The following is a 15,496-nucleotide window of genomic DNA, read 5'->3' as shown; positions in this document are numbered from 1 at the left end:
TTATGATTAATGATCACTATTTAATACTTGGCTTTTAAAATTTTTTAAAAACTAATAGCTATTAATAATTATTAATCATAAATTGTATTTATTTTTCCATATTTTATGTCAGATAGAAAAAAATATCAAAAAGTAATAAGAAATAATAATCTTTATGGGCACGGTTATACCATTCAATCTCGTGAACAAAACAAACTGGTATCTAATAATAAGTATTTAAAAGTTTAAATAACAATTAGTGACAGATAATTGTGAATGATATGTCTTATTACTTATTTCAAATCTAGACATTAAAAACTATTATTATTTTTTTATATATCCTACTATTTTATAAAAATAATTATTACCAACTTATCAAACAAAGTTATTTCCGCTTGGGTAGTATTGTCTAAGTGTTCAAACACCATTTTCTCAAACTTATTTCTTGAACTTTTGCGTTTCATGTTGTTTAAGTCGATATAGTCTCAAAGCCATCGTTTCTGGTTGAATTTGATCGCCTGATGTATTTTTATCAACTGAAGATCATGCTTCAAAGTTTTTTTTAAAGCTTAGTAGTGGAAGATTTATTTTTCCTGGTCATAGAGAGTGGTTGAGAGTGTCTGCTGCTTGGAACCAGAAGGCGTCAAATGCTCAGGAAGGAACGGTAAGTCCTTGTGTTCATCATGAAGTGACTTTGGATACTCCAAGTCAACTTCGAGGATGTAACCCTGCTTGCTATCATCTGGTACGTTGTACAAATTTTGTGGCAACGTGTCGACTATTTTGAGCCATTTAAAGCCTCAGTACAAATTATAACCATGGGAGTACATCAGGTTCACGTAATTTTAGTTTAAATCCATTACCTTTCTTCAATGTGTGCTTGTTTGTCTGAGCATATATACTAGAATATTGACGCATTTCACCACTTATGCTTTTCTCAATGAACATGTCAAGACAAGAGAGAGAGAAATAAAGAGAGAAATAAAGTTACACTTATCGTGGTATGCTTTAGTATTACATCCTGCGTCAAGCCTGGGGTAGTATAGTAGTGAGCTGGATCTAGTTTATAAGTATCAAGACAATTATCTCTAAAACTTTTGGAGACTTCAGCTTAGAGAAGCGTAACAGTCTTGAGATACAGATCAGAGTACTGTCCAAGATTTTCAATGCACTTCCTGTGCAAGCTCATAGTCTTCGCTGAAGTTGTGCAAATTAAACAGTTTGGTGCGAAATTCATCTTTTGATAAGAAAATCACGAAGTCATGAAGCTTCTCATACGATGCCACGTAGTCGTAAGGAAAGACTTATTTTTCTTTCAACAAATTGATTTGATTTATTGAATACAGATCGTCACCGTTGAACACATGCTCTATAATCTTATGACTGTATGGATAAGAGGAAAGTTTCTCAAATGATGATGGCATGAACTTGAAAGAATCTATGAAGTGTAAGTTAATGTCTGTGCCTCTGATGTACTTTGTGAGGGATGTATATTTTTTTCTTGTTTTGTTGGATAAGCTACACACCACCAGGGTGATATAAAACAAGTTTTTTTATGAAGAAATGTGCATCATATTCACTGAGAAAATGCAAGATGATTAGTATGGTCCTTGGGTCCTTGTAATTAATATTAAATGCATTGTGAGCAGGTCCTCGATACCTGGAAAAAAAATCTTGTAAACTTCTAGTATGAAAACAATTCAATATTCAACTAACGACGCTTTTAATCTTGTTTAGTGACAGTGATTCTGAACCTTATCATTATCTTCCATGACTGGTTTTCTACAAATATGACACGTAGTAGCCTTGTTCAAATAATGCTCCTCCTCGTCCAATAATCCCCCATGGATTATGAACTGTCATACATATTTTGCAGATCCATAGTGAGTACATGAAGTTAATTAACAAACTAAGCTGTAGGATTTACATCATATTTATTTGCCATCGATAAGAGCTGTATCCAGATGAGGGAACATCAAAGCTTCACTTGGTAAACATTCCAATACTCAGTGGTACATGATGTTTAATTGCACGTTTATCATTTTGCATGGATTCCAAAAGACATCCAAAATCTGCATACACTATGGTACTCTGATTTTGCTAATGTGATTTTTGAAACTAAGTATACTGTTAGCCTTTTTTATTAGAATAACTTAGCTATAGTTTGCATTTTGACAGTCCACTGTACTAGCAAATAATTTTTTTTTCCATTACAAAGTAATGTAAGCACCTATTACGACTATACATCTTATTGTGATGTTTCATCAATTAATTTTGCAACAATCTTGACAGGTCTTTAATCGACATGTAGTGATAGCCATTTGCTAAATCAAATCCATCAACGTTTTTTTGTTTTTATTTCATCGTTCTCATCAATGTAGAAACTTTCTATGAGCAACAGATTCACACGATTTTTTTTCTCAGATGTTAAATGAAGTAGTAAAGTTTGAAACTGTTCTTCTCACCTATGCAGAAAGAACACATTAACTTAAATATTTTTACCTTTTAAATTTTCCAACTTGTTTTGGGTGCACAAGAAATCCCAGGCCATAGAAAGACATATGCATCCTTAAAATACTTATATAAATTAACAAACACGTTGAGGATATTAACTAGCTGGATGGAGTGCAGATATAATAACCCACTTGAAGCATTCCTAGTCCGGATTTTCGTTCTTTTTGAATTCAGGAAGGTCAATCCAAGAGCTACCTTTCATCGGTTTGTACTTAAGACAGCACAAAGAGACCAGCCAGAATCTTGTTCTTCGAACTCCTCCATTTTTTGGTTATACGTCCAGTGCACGTTGAAATCAAACCACTCCTTTAGGTCTGTGGTAAGGAAGAGTGCAGCGGTTTTTGTATTAAAGTACTTGATCTTAACAGCTTCTTTGTTATTTTGTATAATAGCACACTCTGCTGTAGGTACTGTATTCACTTTCAACGAAGAGTGCTCTGAGAGAATCTGTCAAATGTATGTAGTAAACTTTTGTTTAACGTCCTTGAGAAATTTTACCAGATCTTTAAAGGAATAGTGGTTAAAAGTCATAGCGCTTGTTATGCAATTATTTAATGTACAATCACCTTCAATTTAACTTTGCTACGATAGCGATGCATCAATTGTTGGTGAAGCATTAATTGTTGGTGAAGCATCAGTAGGCGATACTCACTGTTTAATGATTATGCAAAAGTTGTGAAACGGTCCTTATAAGATTCAAAAATGCTTGTAACTTTTGTAAGTTTTATGATGATAACTTTACAAATAGTTCTACGCACCCTAAATAGCCACATTATTTATGTCTATCCACCTTTGTACATCTCATGAATCAGCAGCACCACTTCGTACAAATGATTATGCTTTCCACAATGATTGAGTAGTATCTTTATAATACTGTGTAGAGGATATTTTGTCTCAGACACGAAAAAAATCACAAGTGTATACACTTTTTTAACACCATTAATAGAAGCCTATTCAGTTTAGAGTTATGGTATAAAATGTTTCTGCAAGAGAATACTCTCAGCCTATTCCTATTCAGTCCAGAGCTGCTTGACCTATTCGGTACAAATTACAGACTGAGCTCTGAGCTCAAAGACATGGTCTTACGTAATAGTCTATACTCACCATGAAGCTAAACCACAGGTGGATCGACATTCAGTAATTAGCTACCACAATATGATTGGTGATTACATGGTGGTGGTGGACGGGGCGTTGGAGAGTGAGGGGCATATAAGTCACTAAAAAATGGCTGTTGCATTCAGTCTGCACATAGACTAAATAGCACTATGTTGCAATATCTGTCATGAAATCCTACGTTGCTAATTTTCATGGTTTCAAGGCCACTGACCATGAATTTGTTTTCAAGGAAGTTGCGGTTGTTTCTATAAAAGAGAATGCTCTACCAATGGTATTCCTCTTTTAATCATCCTACTCTTGGAAAAAAATTTTAAGTAAAAAGACGTATAAAAACCAGTGGTTAGAAAAAAACCATCATGGTTTATACTGGTCTTTGGGACACATACCCTATAATTGTCTAAGGAGAGCTCTTCGATCTGTTATTAAGGATATTGATGTTTTATACTTCAAAAGAAAAGAGAAACCCAAATGGCAATAAAGAGTGTTAATATCAAAGTAAATACATAAAATACGTCTGGGTTACACCTAATTAATCGAAAAATTTTTTTCCTTTTTCTAGTTATATAATAAGCATTGCGAGCTTGTGATGCTCATCGTTTGGTACACTATCACAGGACTTCTACATACGCTTAAACTATAGCTTGAACTTCTGTTTTATGTGACGTGCAGGTACAAACACATTGGCATTGAAGACATGGCTACAAGTAGATAATTACTGTTGTACGCCTAACCTTTCAAATATATATGGAGTAAGATACATTTTGCTCAATACTTTTAAATTATTGTTTGGCAAAAGTTTTAGTTAAAGTATAATAGCAGGTGACAATGAAGAATTTACAATAATTTTAAATTTAAAAAAAAAAAACATTTTTTTGAAATGTTTGATGAATTATTGATCATCAAAGTACAGTTGATGACTGGGCATGAGCTGACAGTTATTCGTGTACACGCATGTTGAGACATGTTAGTTGGAAATCATCGTAGAGGTCTGTGCTCTATATATAATATCGCTGATACTTATATTTGTACATTTTTGAGACCAAATAAGTTGTAAAAACGTTCTTTATAATAGAGTATGTAGCTGAAATGCAAGGCTTTAAGAAGCATGGCTATGGTTATGTGCTCAAGGAATTAGCTTTTCTTTCAATTAACGCAGACTCTAAAGTACGAATCTTTTTTTTCCAAGCACCGTTCTCCTGGCGTAAACTAACTCAGAAAAACAAGCATGAAAATTGGTATCTTGACCTTTTCTATCATAAGTTAGCCTGAAATTAAGGTAACATTCAGTGCGCTGAAATAAAGAATATTTTTTGAGAGCAGATAACAGATGCTACCATGATTTTCGTGATCGGAGGTTGAAATTTCTAAGTTACTGACATGACAGATTATCCAACGTTTGAACTTCCAAGACAGGTCACCATTTTTTTTATCTCACTAAAGCCTGCAAGTCCATGTGTGCTCTGCATAATGTTAGACGCATGGAAAAATTTTACTTTCGTATGAAATGGAAAGATGTTGAATCTACATAAGACTCTAATTTTTACCGTACAGGGGTAAAAAATTGTTGGTTCTACCTTACAAATACAGGCGTATGGCTGTGGCTCTTATTTAAAATTTTAATATCATTTAACTTAACTACAATTGACTGTTTTTAGACCCATCAATATTTAAACGTAAATTACATTCATAATAACAAAGTCGCGCATTCTAGTGGCTCTGATTTCGCGCTCAATCCCACGTTCACTACTGTCCACTAGATGGCGTGTCACTTACGGGCGAGCTATTAATCATAGTTAAAGTATTGAGTAGTGCCTGCTTACTCTAATTCCACCATGTCAACTCATGATAGCCACCAAAGAGGTCATGAGCTACGATGTTGCGTCGACGGTGATTATCGATATGGAGGTTTTTGACTTTACCTCATCACTACTGTCCACAATATTAGAGATGCGGAGCCCCTCAAAAGTCTACTCTGATATAAGATCATTGGCAGAGTGGGATTTGCACTATAAGTGTTTCGAAACACTCAAGTATAGGAGTGTAGATTTGACTATTTTTTTTATCACTAGTCAACACTCTTTTATTGATTGAGCTCCTCTTCAGAGAGGTCAAATCATTTAGTGAAGGGAAAACGTTAGTGAGCCCAATGTGGTGGTGATGAAGAAGAAATTAGCTAAGTGAATCTTCGAAGAGTAAAGGTGAAATCGGCCCTATTCAGAGCCGTAAGTCGACCTTTTTGAGGGCCACAAATAAATTTCATACAAAATATATTTTTTCAGGGGTATAAAAAAAAGTCTTCAACAGCTCAACTTTATTTGATTTGGACCCTTTACCATGGCATCCATTACTAGCAAGCAATTGAGCCACTGAGGACTTGTTTGTTTGAATGGTTCTTTGAACCTTTGTCTTCCACATATTGCTAATATGAGCATAAGAATAGTGGTAGTCATCCATAAGGCAATTAAACAATTCTGTATTAGTATAGGTACTTGAAATTTCTCCAATAGCACACTCGGCAGTGTGCCTGACTATTACCCTGGAAATCAAGGATCAAATCCCATTGAGTGCAACCAAATTTTTATCTTACTAATGTGTAAATTAAAGTCCCTGAAACAGTTGTAATTGCTAACCACGAAAACTACTCAACTAATCTTGCTGGAGCTTAGCAAACTGATTCTTGACTCTTCCTAAATAGTTTTAGTACAGTTTCAATCTTCAAAAAACTAATAACAAAAGCAACAAATAAGCTTAAAGTTTTGTAAAAATACGCTAGCTTTTCAGTTGAACTCAATACGATCCGCTAGATGGCGTAAAAGTAAAATCAAAGATACCTGCAATATAATTAAGTAAGTCTGATTTTTATATCCCCCAGTAAAGTACTGAATACCACAGTTGATCATTGACAGTGCACGAAGCAAAGGTAAAATAATTAAGTCTGCAAAAAAAAGATGATTTAGATGCCAACGTCTTTGGCGTAACTTCAGGAGACGTTGAGAAAGAGCTCTACAAGTAGCTCCAACGCTTAAGACGTTGTAGTTTCCCTCCCGGTTAGTTTGGTGCGACAATAACAGATCAGAGAAGATCACCCTGAGGTATGGATACAGTTACGTTTGCTAGAAACTTCAGTTAAAAAAGAGTTTACTTAAGAAGCTTACCAGTCCTTGGCCATTGGACGTCAAGCTACCTTGCCAACAAATAAGTATATTTTAACTTAATAAAGTTGACAAAAACAGCTCTCAAAAGTCTTAACTATGCCAAAAGTCGCAAGAGGGCAAATTGGAAGATGAATTTCAAATACAACTAATGTATACAACTTTAGGCGTCAAGAAACTTTTATCGGGACGCGGAACATTCGTTGAGATTGAAGCAGCAGCATCGAAATCAACAAATAGAGAATTTATTAAGTGAGAGATTAGCTCTTTATTATCACCTTTGCAGTAATCTCCTAGATCCTCCAGATTTTTGAATAAGTAGAATATATATTTGTATTTTTGTGGCGATAAAAAATGTAAGGATTAGACTCCAAGACTTCTTGTAGCATAAGAACGCATGGTACTTTTCAGCATTTTTATATTTTTTTCGCTTTAGATATCTTACATTTTGATCAAATAAACTGTATGGATTCTAGACAAGTATGTTTTTTAATAAGAAAATTTTTGTTTTGAGAAGTGTAAGAAATAGATGTAAAATTTTTAACTAAAAACGTTTCATATTACATGTTAACACGCTATGGTGCTTCATCTAGTGTGTCTTCGGTAAAGCCAAGACAGGGACCGCTAATTTCTCTAAGTAAAATTAAGAAGAAATTTATTATTTAATATTCTCTACAGAATTTAAAGGAATTTATTATTTAAAATTAGTAATAGGATTATGAAACACTCTAAAATCTGGTGAGGGCAGCCAGGTTAGGCCCTGCTTGTCTCAGTATCGCTGGTGATAAATATAGCTATAGTTAAATGAGGTGTGCCAGCGAGCTATAGTGAGATATAGCTATAGTTGAACAAGCTGCGCTAGAGTGATGTAGCTATAACATGAGATGTAGTGATTATTTAACGAGCGGTATTAGCGCGTTATAGCTATAGCTATTAAGGCATAGCTATAGTACCATGAGCTACGCGAGAGATATATAGCTATAGTCCCACGAGCTTCGCCAGAACCACTACTGATTCTACTACGCCAGAACGTCTATATATCCCAATAGCATGGGGTGCACCAGTAATCTCATAGCTTATCTACATTTCTAGATTCTAGCAAAATTAGATTTCATTCTAAGATTTTTTTAGATTTATTTATGCAAAAGTTTTTCATCTTTATTTAAAACGTAGTAAGAATTTCAATAACGTAAAAAGCTTACGGCCTGGTCAGAGCCAACAAAGGATACAGCTTTTATGTCAGGATTATCACAAATGAAGTTGACAGCCTCTTTTTCACCATGTATGATATTTAAGAGGCCAGGTGGTGCACCAGCTTCACTAAATAGTTCTGCCAGTATTAAAGAGGCTCCAGGAGTTCTCTCGGATGGCTTGAGGATAGTTGCGTTACCACAGGCTACGCTGATTGGAAACGTCCAAAGTGGCACCATAGCTGGAAAGTTGAAAGGGCAGATGGATGCAGTAATACCCAAAGGTACTTTGTAGGATATAGTGTCCATGTCAGTGGCGATGTTGTTGATAGATTCACCTAGTAGCAGACTTGGAATCCCAGCACAAATATCAACAATTTCTGCAGAAATGAGCATAATTTATTGAATCAATAACACAAGTGTTAGTCTCTTATAAAAATTAGTGTAAAGCAACTAAGAGTCGAAAATATTTTTGCTAATTTGTAGATGAAAAATAGATAAATACGTACACTTTTAAACAAAAAAAGTTACATAATTAGCTTAAAAGGTGAAAATTTCATACAAGCGTGTGAGAAAAAATATTTTTTCAAAAACACTTACACAATATTTTACAATATTTTACTATGACTTAATTTCATTTCATGTAGAATGACGATAAGAAAAAGAAAAAGTCATAGGTATTCTATCTAACTACTATTATTCTGACAATACAAAAAATTAAATAGATATTGGCAATTTTATAGAAAATCTGACCGCAAAATAACAAGACGAATCCTTTAACACAGATCAATGCACATATAAAAGTAAATCTATAAACTACTGTAAACTCTCTTTTTAGATTGTCAGTTCTCCCGTAATTATTTCGTATATGATTAAATTATATATATTCATAGGCATATAAGTCTGGCTCTAGTTTTAAATTAAATAACATTCTGTTTTAGTCATTTTAAAAAATAATTGTATGTTTTTATGTGAATTAAAATTAAATTATCTCGTTAATCTGAACTATCTTCTGTACTCATTATTTTAACTTGGTATGCACAAGAATAGAAAGAAATTTAAGCAATAATTTACTTGTAACACTTCAGTATATATTTATTTTAAAAAAAATTGTTGTCACACGAGTTATTGTGCTTTTTTTTTTCGTAGGTTGTGAAAAATTTTGATTGTTATGAAAATATTCAGAATTCCTTAAATTACTTGCTATCTAAATCTCCTAATCAACAATGACTTATTTTCGCAAAATTGCTTTATACATGTGTATGTAGAAAAAGAATCTTTACTTACGAAGACCACGTAAGACATCACCTTCTGCGTCGGCAAGAGTCTTTCCATTTTCTTTTACTATATTCATTACAAGTTTTTCCTGTCAATAAAGTCAGATGTTATAAAAAGTATGTTCACTTTAAGAAATACTGGAATCCAAAACTATACAATTTTACATATTAATATTCGTCATTAGGAAAATAAAGAAAAAAATACGAACTGCATTTTTACGGATGAGACCCTGATATTTGAGCATCAAACTCTGTCTTGTTAAAACGCTACTTTTCTTCCAGATTGCAAAAGCTCTCTTTGCACTTTCCACAGCTTCTTGCATCTCATGCTCAGTGCTTTTAGGTGTACGATGTATGAGCTCATTATTGGCTGGATTATACACATCGATTAACTCTGTACTTTTCGAATCTGTATTTAAAAGTTATTTGTTATTATTTTCTTTATACCTTATTTTAAGCTTATAAAACCTAACGAAATTTGTATTGAAATGAATTTTTAACAATTTTACGAAAACTCTTAAGAAACTTATCTTAGATCTTTTTTTTAGAAAAGTATCCTAGACGTTAGTGGGTTCTTTTCTCAAATTTGCTTGGAGTGTGTTTTTGAAGCATTTTTATCCCAAAAGTGTTGGCCTTGGCAGAATTGCAAAAAAGTGTAGGTCAGAAGTTGAGGTTAAAGTAAGTGTGATAACTGAAGAACAGAAGGTAAATCCCGTTTTAAGTTAGTACTGGTTTTACCAAGGAAGAGTTCATTTTTGTAATAATGGTAAACCTATACTAAAAATATTTTAAAATAATGATAACACTTTGGAATGGATGTAAATTTATACGCAAAATCATAAATCACTTTATATAATATTTAGTAGGTCTGTAGGCTATTCATGGTAACGAAATTCAAAAAATTAGCATTAGCCAATACGATTTGTTCTATACTAACCATTTTTTTAGGTAAACGTTAATATTTTGTTTGAATAAAAAAACTTAAATAGAAAATATTTTGTCCTGAACAGTAAATTTGAAAAATCAGTATTCTCGACGAATCATTCACTAAAATCCTTTTTACCAAGAGGACAAATAAGTATCCACATAAATAGTTTTAATTGTAAATTCATATAAAATGTAATATAAAAAGACTTTTGTAAAATAAATAACTTTTAAGTTTTGATTTTAATAAAAAGTAGATACTGCATCGGTAAAAAATAGACAAGAAATATCAGCAGCAGTTAACTATGGTAGCAGTCTGGGCTTTGGAATAGCCAGAAAATTCTTGAAGTTCCACCTGTAAGTCAGAACTTCAGTGATCCTGTAGAGGGAGGAATAGGCCAATAATCACTTCTGCTTAGAGGTCACATCGTTCGTCGTGGTAAGAAAAACACTCTTCAAGCATGCCTTTAAGTAAGTGCTGGACTCCTGTAAAGAGGGAGTGGGACCGCAATTCTTAGGCTTCGTTAGCCAGGCAGGAGAGTTCGTGCCACCAGAGAGCGAGGTCTTACAATGAAGCAACGGTGGAATCACGTGAGGCACAGTCAGCGGGATTCTAAATAGTTGGCACGTAATACCAGATGGTCATAGGCAAAAGAGCGTGAATCTAGCTAAAACTTTAAGCAGTAAACAATAAATTAAGTTCGATCTATCCACTTGGAAAAGATGTAACCGAGCTACTCGATAAAAATAAAATCGATGACCACATACCATGTGTGAATTGCAACTGCTGTTATGTCAGTCATAGATTGAGAGCTGTAAAATTAAAAATGACAGAACATAAAAGAGACATAGAGAAAGAAAGGATACATCTGTACTGTCACAGCATAGCATTGAATTTACGCATAACTTCAATTTTGACAAAATAAAAATTTTAGACACAGAACAAAATTACAAGACAGCGCTTTTTTCCAGAATGTTAAATATATATATTATTTAAATAATAATATTCATAGACAACAAAATACAGAGAAATTCAAAAATTGTTATAATTCTCTCGTTAAGTCAATTAAGAAAGGAGACTAACTTGATGTACATGATTTGAGGGCCCTTTTCATTTATGGTATTAGGAAAACATGAACTGTTTATCTGCGTCTCATGAAGAACTGCTTGTGATTCTTATTTGATTGTATTACGTACGTATATTATGTCATTTGTGTAAGTGCATGGTATAAAAATAACTAAACTTAAGACTCTGACTACATTACGATTTTACATCCCTTTCGTAAGAGTCAGAGGTGTGTTATACATTTCACTAAATTTGCGTTTATTGTATTTACTAAAATTTGTATTGTTAAGAATTTTTTATTACTCATAGATTTTCACCTGATGAGAGTCGGGATATTGTCCAAATGGCTGAAACGTCGTTTTTTTTTTTTTTAATAAGTACAAAATTTGACAGTACCACCATTGGACGTTATTATAAACGGGAAGGTTTAAGTGGAGTGGTTGATCTCAGTCAACTCTTATTAGCCCAAAACCTTGCAAGGGGATCTTGGCTTGCTTAATGACAGGAGCCAGGAAGCCTAAAAGGTCATAGAGTCGGGCTATATGAGATAGCACAATGGTGCCAACAGACAGCGAAAGCTCAACAGATTCTGAGGTAGTGGAAGTGTGGAGGATCCTGATTTTTTTGGAGTTCAAGTCCCACTCACAAATAGCCATACTTGCTGAAGTCATAATATTGATCAGCTCTCAAGCATTCCTGCAGAGATTGGACTCCATGTTATCATTTGCGAAGAAATCGTTGCCATGATAATTTTAATGAATGATCAATGAGCTAAGTGGGCACTGGTATACTTCTTGTTCAGTGAGGGTTTACATGTAGGCGCTTACAAGGTACGATGCTGACAGCGAGCCATAGGAGGCCGTACTGAGAGTGCCAAATGGGCGCACCCGAATGGTCATGACACACTATCCTCTGCCAGTTAGTGTCAGCAAGATCAACGAGGAACTACCCAAACATCTTGAAAATATCGCAGATGAACACATATTCAACGAGCCACCAGCGTTATAACACTGCTAGCAAGTCCAGAAAGAGGTTCGATCTGGTTTGGATACGGCTGTTAAGATTCCGGCCATTGCTATCTTTGGATGAAGTGCCAAAAACAACGTGACTTCTGGTGTACGAACTGTCCTAAAGTATTACATAGTGAGGTATGCAAATAGACAGCTTGGCCAACTCCCGCTTAGGAGGAATGGGGACCATATGCCATATGTCTTTGTACTGATTCATGAAGCAACAATAAAGCTGACATAGCACTTCGTCCTTGACTAGGTATCTCTCAAGAGTGACAGGAGGTTTGTTTGTAGTCTCTCTGGAGCTCAGGAAGCTTGAAACCCCAATAAAAGGCAGCCTGACGACAAAGTGGCCAGCCCTATCACATTTGACAGTGGATTTGAAATACTCGTCATACTTGGTTTCACGTATATCAACGTAGCACATCCTCTCGCGAACCCCATAATAAGAACTTATAGGGAATTTGTAGCTAATTTGTAGCTAATTTGTAGTAAATTTGTAGTGCGAGAATTGATTTTGTAGGGCCTAAATAACGCCCCATACGCTCGGATGTGCCAACTCAATATCAAGCTACCACATCTTACCGCGATGCGGGGCATTCAGGGGGATGGAAAAAACGATATATTTTGTAGCTAATTTGTAGCTTTCAGATGCATATCACAGATCTAGTCTAGAAAGCACCCTTGCGATAATAGGGGGTGTCACTGAACTCTGAGATCGGCCAAATTTTGCCAGTGCAGTATCAAGCGATCTGGATCGGTCTATAATTAGTAGCTAATTTGTAGTAAATTTGTAGTGCGAGAATTGATTTTGTAGGGCCTAAATAACGCCCCATACGCTCGGATGTGCCAACTCGATATCAAGCTACCACGTCTTACCGCGATGCGGGGCATTCAGGGGGATGGAAAAAACGATATATTTTGTAGCTTATTTGTAGCTTTCAGATGTATATCACAGATCTAGTCTAGAAAGCACCCTTGCGATAATAGGGGGTGTCACTGAACTTTGAGATCGGCCAAATGTCACCAGTGTTCTATTGTATATTATTTCTAGACGTCGAGTGTTTAAGATTTTTAATTTCGAGATTTCTTACGTATTAGTGTATAGATACATCTGTATGCGAAGCAAGTACTCATAAAATTTGGATACACTGTGCATGTAACAGAATTTATACTTTGATATTATATATTTACTGATGTAAGTGTAAACTGAAAGAGTTATAATAACTAACGACAGTTAAAAGTAAATTGAATAAAATACAGTAAATGAATAAGAAAATAGAAAAACTAAATTTTTTTTACATATAGTAACAGCCGTGGCACAACTTTGTAATTACGCGCTCGAAAACTCGACGATTTTTTTAAATCATCTACCTCCATCCAAGAGGTATTTCCACGACGGTAAATGTATGACTAATAATGATTAGTCGTACAGTTATCATTACTACGGCGTCGTAATCCTCCAATTCCTTTAAAACCGACAACACCAACAAGAAAAATTTCTTCTTTTCCGTTTAAGGGGTTTTTTATACATTTATACAGTTGGTCTAGTGTAACTGCAAGGTTCTCCTCTTCTTGGTTGAATACATCAAAGACGATAAAGTCTCCTTAAACAAACATGTATTGTATGAATAATACTAGTTTTGTCAATTACTGTTATTATTTCTGTATTAATTCAATACTTTAATTTTCATTGAATGTAAATATCTTCAATGAATTACACCGTGTAGTATATGTTGTGTAGTGTTCCCCTCAGACAATTCTTCCTGCCATGTTTCTTTACGTAATAATAAGAAAATAGTAGGAAGCGGGTATACATGTTTTAGATCAAATCGGCACCTAGGACAAAGAAAGCGTTAACAAAAAAATTGACTTAAAGAAAGTTATTTTTTATTCTTGAGTTGAAGAGCAATGTATATTTTGTACAAAAAACATGTAAGAAATAATAGTCATAAGTGATCGTGTGAAAGCTCACTAAATTCTAAAGATAATAGCTTTTAAGGGCCATTTCAAGAACTGCAAAATCAATGAGATGATTCAAACTCTAAGCCTTTTCAATCTTTATTACGGAATCAATCTCTCTGAGCGCCTTCCCTAACCCTATTTTTAGTTAGCATTTTCTTTCAGGCAATTTTAAGTTAGCTCTTTTTTAAGTAAATTCTTAGTGAGCGCTTCTTTCCAGGTAATTTGAATTAGCACTTTCTTTGACCGAGGCGTTAGAGTCAGTTTGTCAGAATATATTAAAAGAAAAACCAAAAAAATTTGAGAAACCGTTATTTGTTTTTTTTTTTTTAATAATACTCTAAAAAAAAAATGGAAAACAAAATTAAAAAAAGTGTAACTTTAAAAATAAAATGAGTTTTGCTGAATCACAGTCCATTATTATCTATTGTCTATACAATATAGATATTATCTCTAACATATAATATACTAGCAGCCCCCGTCTCGGCTTCGCCCGAGACTTACTAAATAAAACACCGTAGTGTGTTGACATGTAATGTGAAACATTTTCAGTTAGGAATTTTACACATATTCCTGATACATCTAAGAACAAAAATCTTCTTATTAAAAACATATTTTTTCGGAATCCATATAGTTTATTTGGTTAAATAATGAGGTGTAAAAATTTAAAAAAATTATTAGGCTAAAAAGTACCGTGCGTTCTTTATGCCATCAAATAATCGGTGGCCATAAGAAGCCGTGGATTTACAGTTTCTCCCGTGTAATTCACGAAAACGGCTATTTTTTAAAGCTGTTAAAATTTTAAATCCCCAAAAAATTTATATTGAAAAAAAATTTTTTTTCTCATATCTCACAACTTTATTACCAGAGCAACAAAGTCCTGGACCTTAAGCCCTACAGTTTTATTGCCACAAAAACACAAAAACATTTTCTACTTATTTAAAAATCTGAAGTAGGATCTTTAAAGATTTCAGAGATTGCTGTGAGGGTACAATGAAAAGCTGATCTTTCACGTAATGGACTCTTGAGTTGTTAATTTCAACGCTGCTGTTTCAATCTCGATAAGTTTTCTGTGTCAGTTTCTTGACGCCTAAGTAAAATTGTATTTATTAGTTACACTTAAAGTTTTTCTTCCAATTCACCCTCTTGCGACTTTTGGCATGCTTAAAATTTTTGTGACCCCTAAAGGCTGTTTTCTGTCAACTTTGATAAGTTCTAATATATTTGTTGGCAAGGTAGTTCGACGTCCGATGGCCCTAAAAAAGACCGGTGAGCTTCTTTAATTAACTCTTTCTTGACTGCAGTT

At 34.1% G+C, this 15,496-nt stretch overlaps 1 protein-coding gene across 1 annotated transcript in view; it reads right to left on the bottom strand.

Annotated features, from left to right (window-relative positions):
- Nucleotides 1-15,496, bottom strand: part of LOC106645563 (putative methylmalonate-semialdehyde/malonate-semialdehyde dehydrogenase [acylating], mitochondrial) — a 402,363-nt gene that overhangs the window by 267,367 nt on the left and 119,500 nt on the right. The window contains exons 2-4 of the mRNA XM_089591264.1: nucleotides 9,438-9,637; nucleotides 9,239-9,317; nucleotides 7,964-8,331 (exon numbers count right to left, since the gene is read on the bottom strand). Of these exons, the coding sequence (XP_089447390.1) occupies nucleotides 7,964-8,331; nucleotides 9,239-9,317; nucleotides 9,438-9,637 (647 nt within the window). The remainder of the gene's footprint in view (nucleotides 1-7,963; nucleotides 8,332-9,238; nucleotides 9,318-9,437; nucleotides 9,638-15,496) is intronic.

Source organism: Copidosoma floridanum, unplaced genomic scaffold, assembly GCF_036245765.1.
Source record: "Copidosoma floridanum isolate Cflo_tuat_1 unplaced genomic scaffold, Cflo_Japanese_pri ptg000013l, whole genome shotgun sequence".
Classification (NCBI taxonomy): Eukaryota; Metazoa; Arthropoda; class Insecta; order Hymenoptera; family Encyrtidae; genus Copidosoma; species Copidosoma floridanum.
Note: the sequence above shows the minus strand (reverse complement) of the source record. Positions and strands in the feature narration are given on the sequence as shown.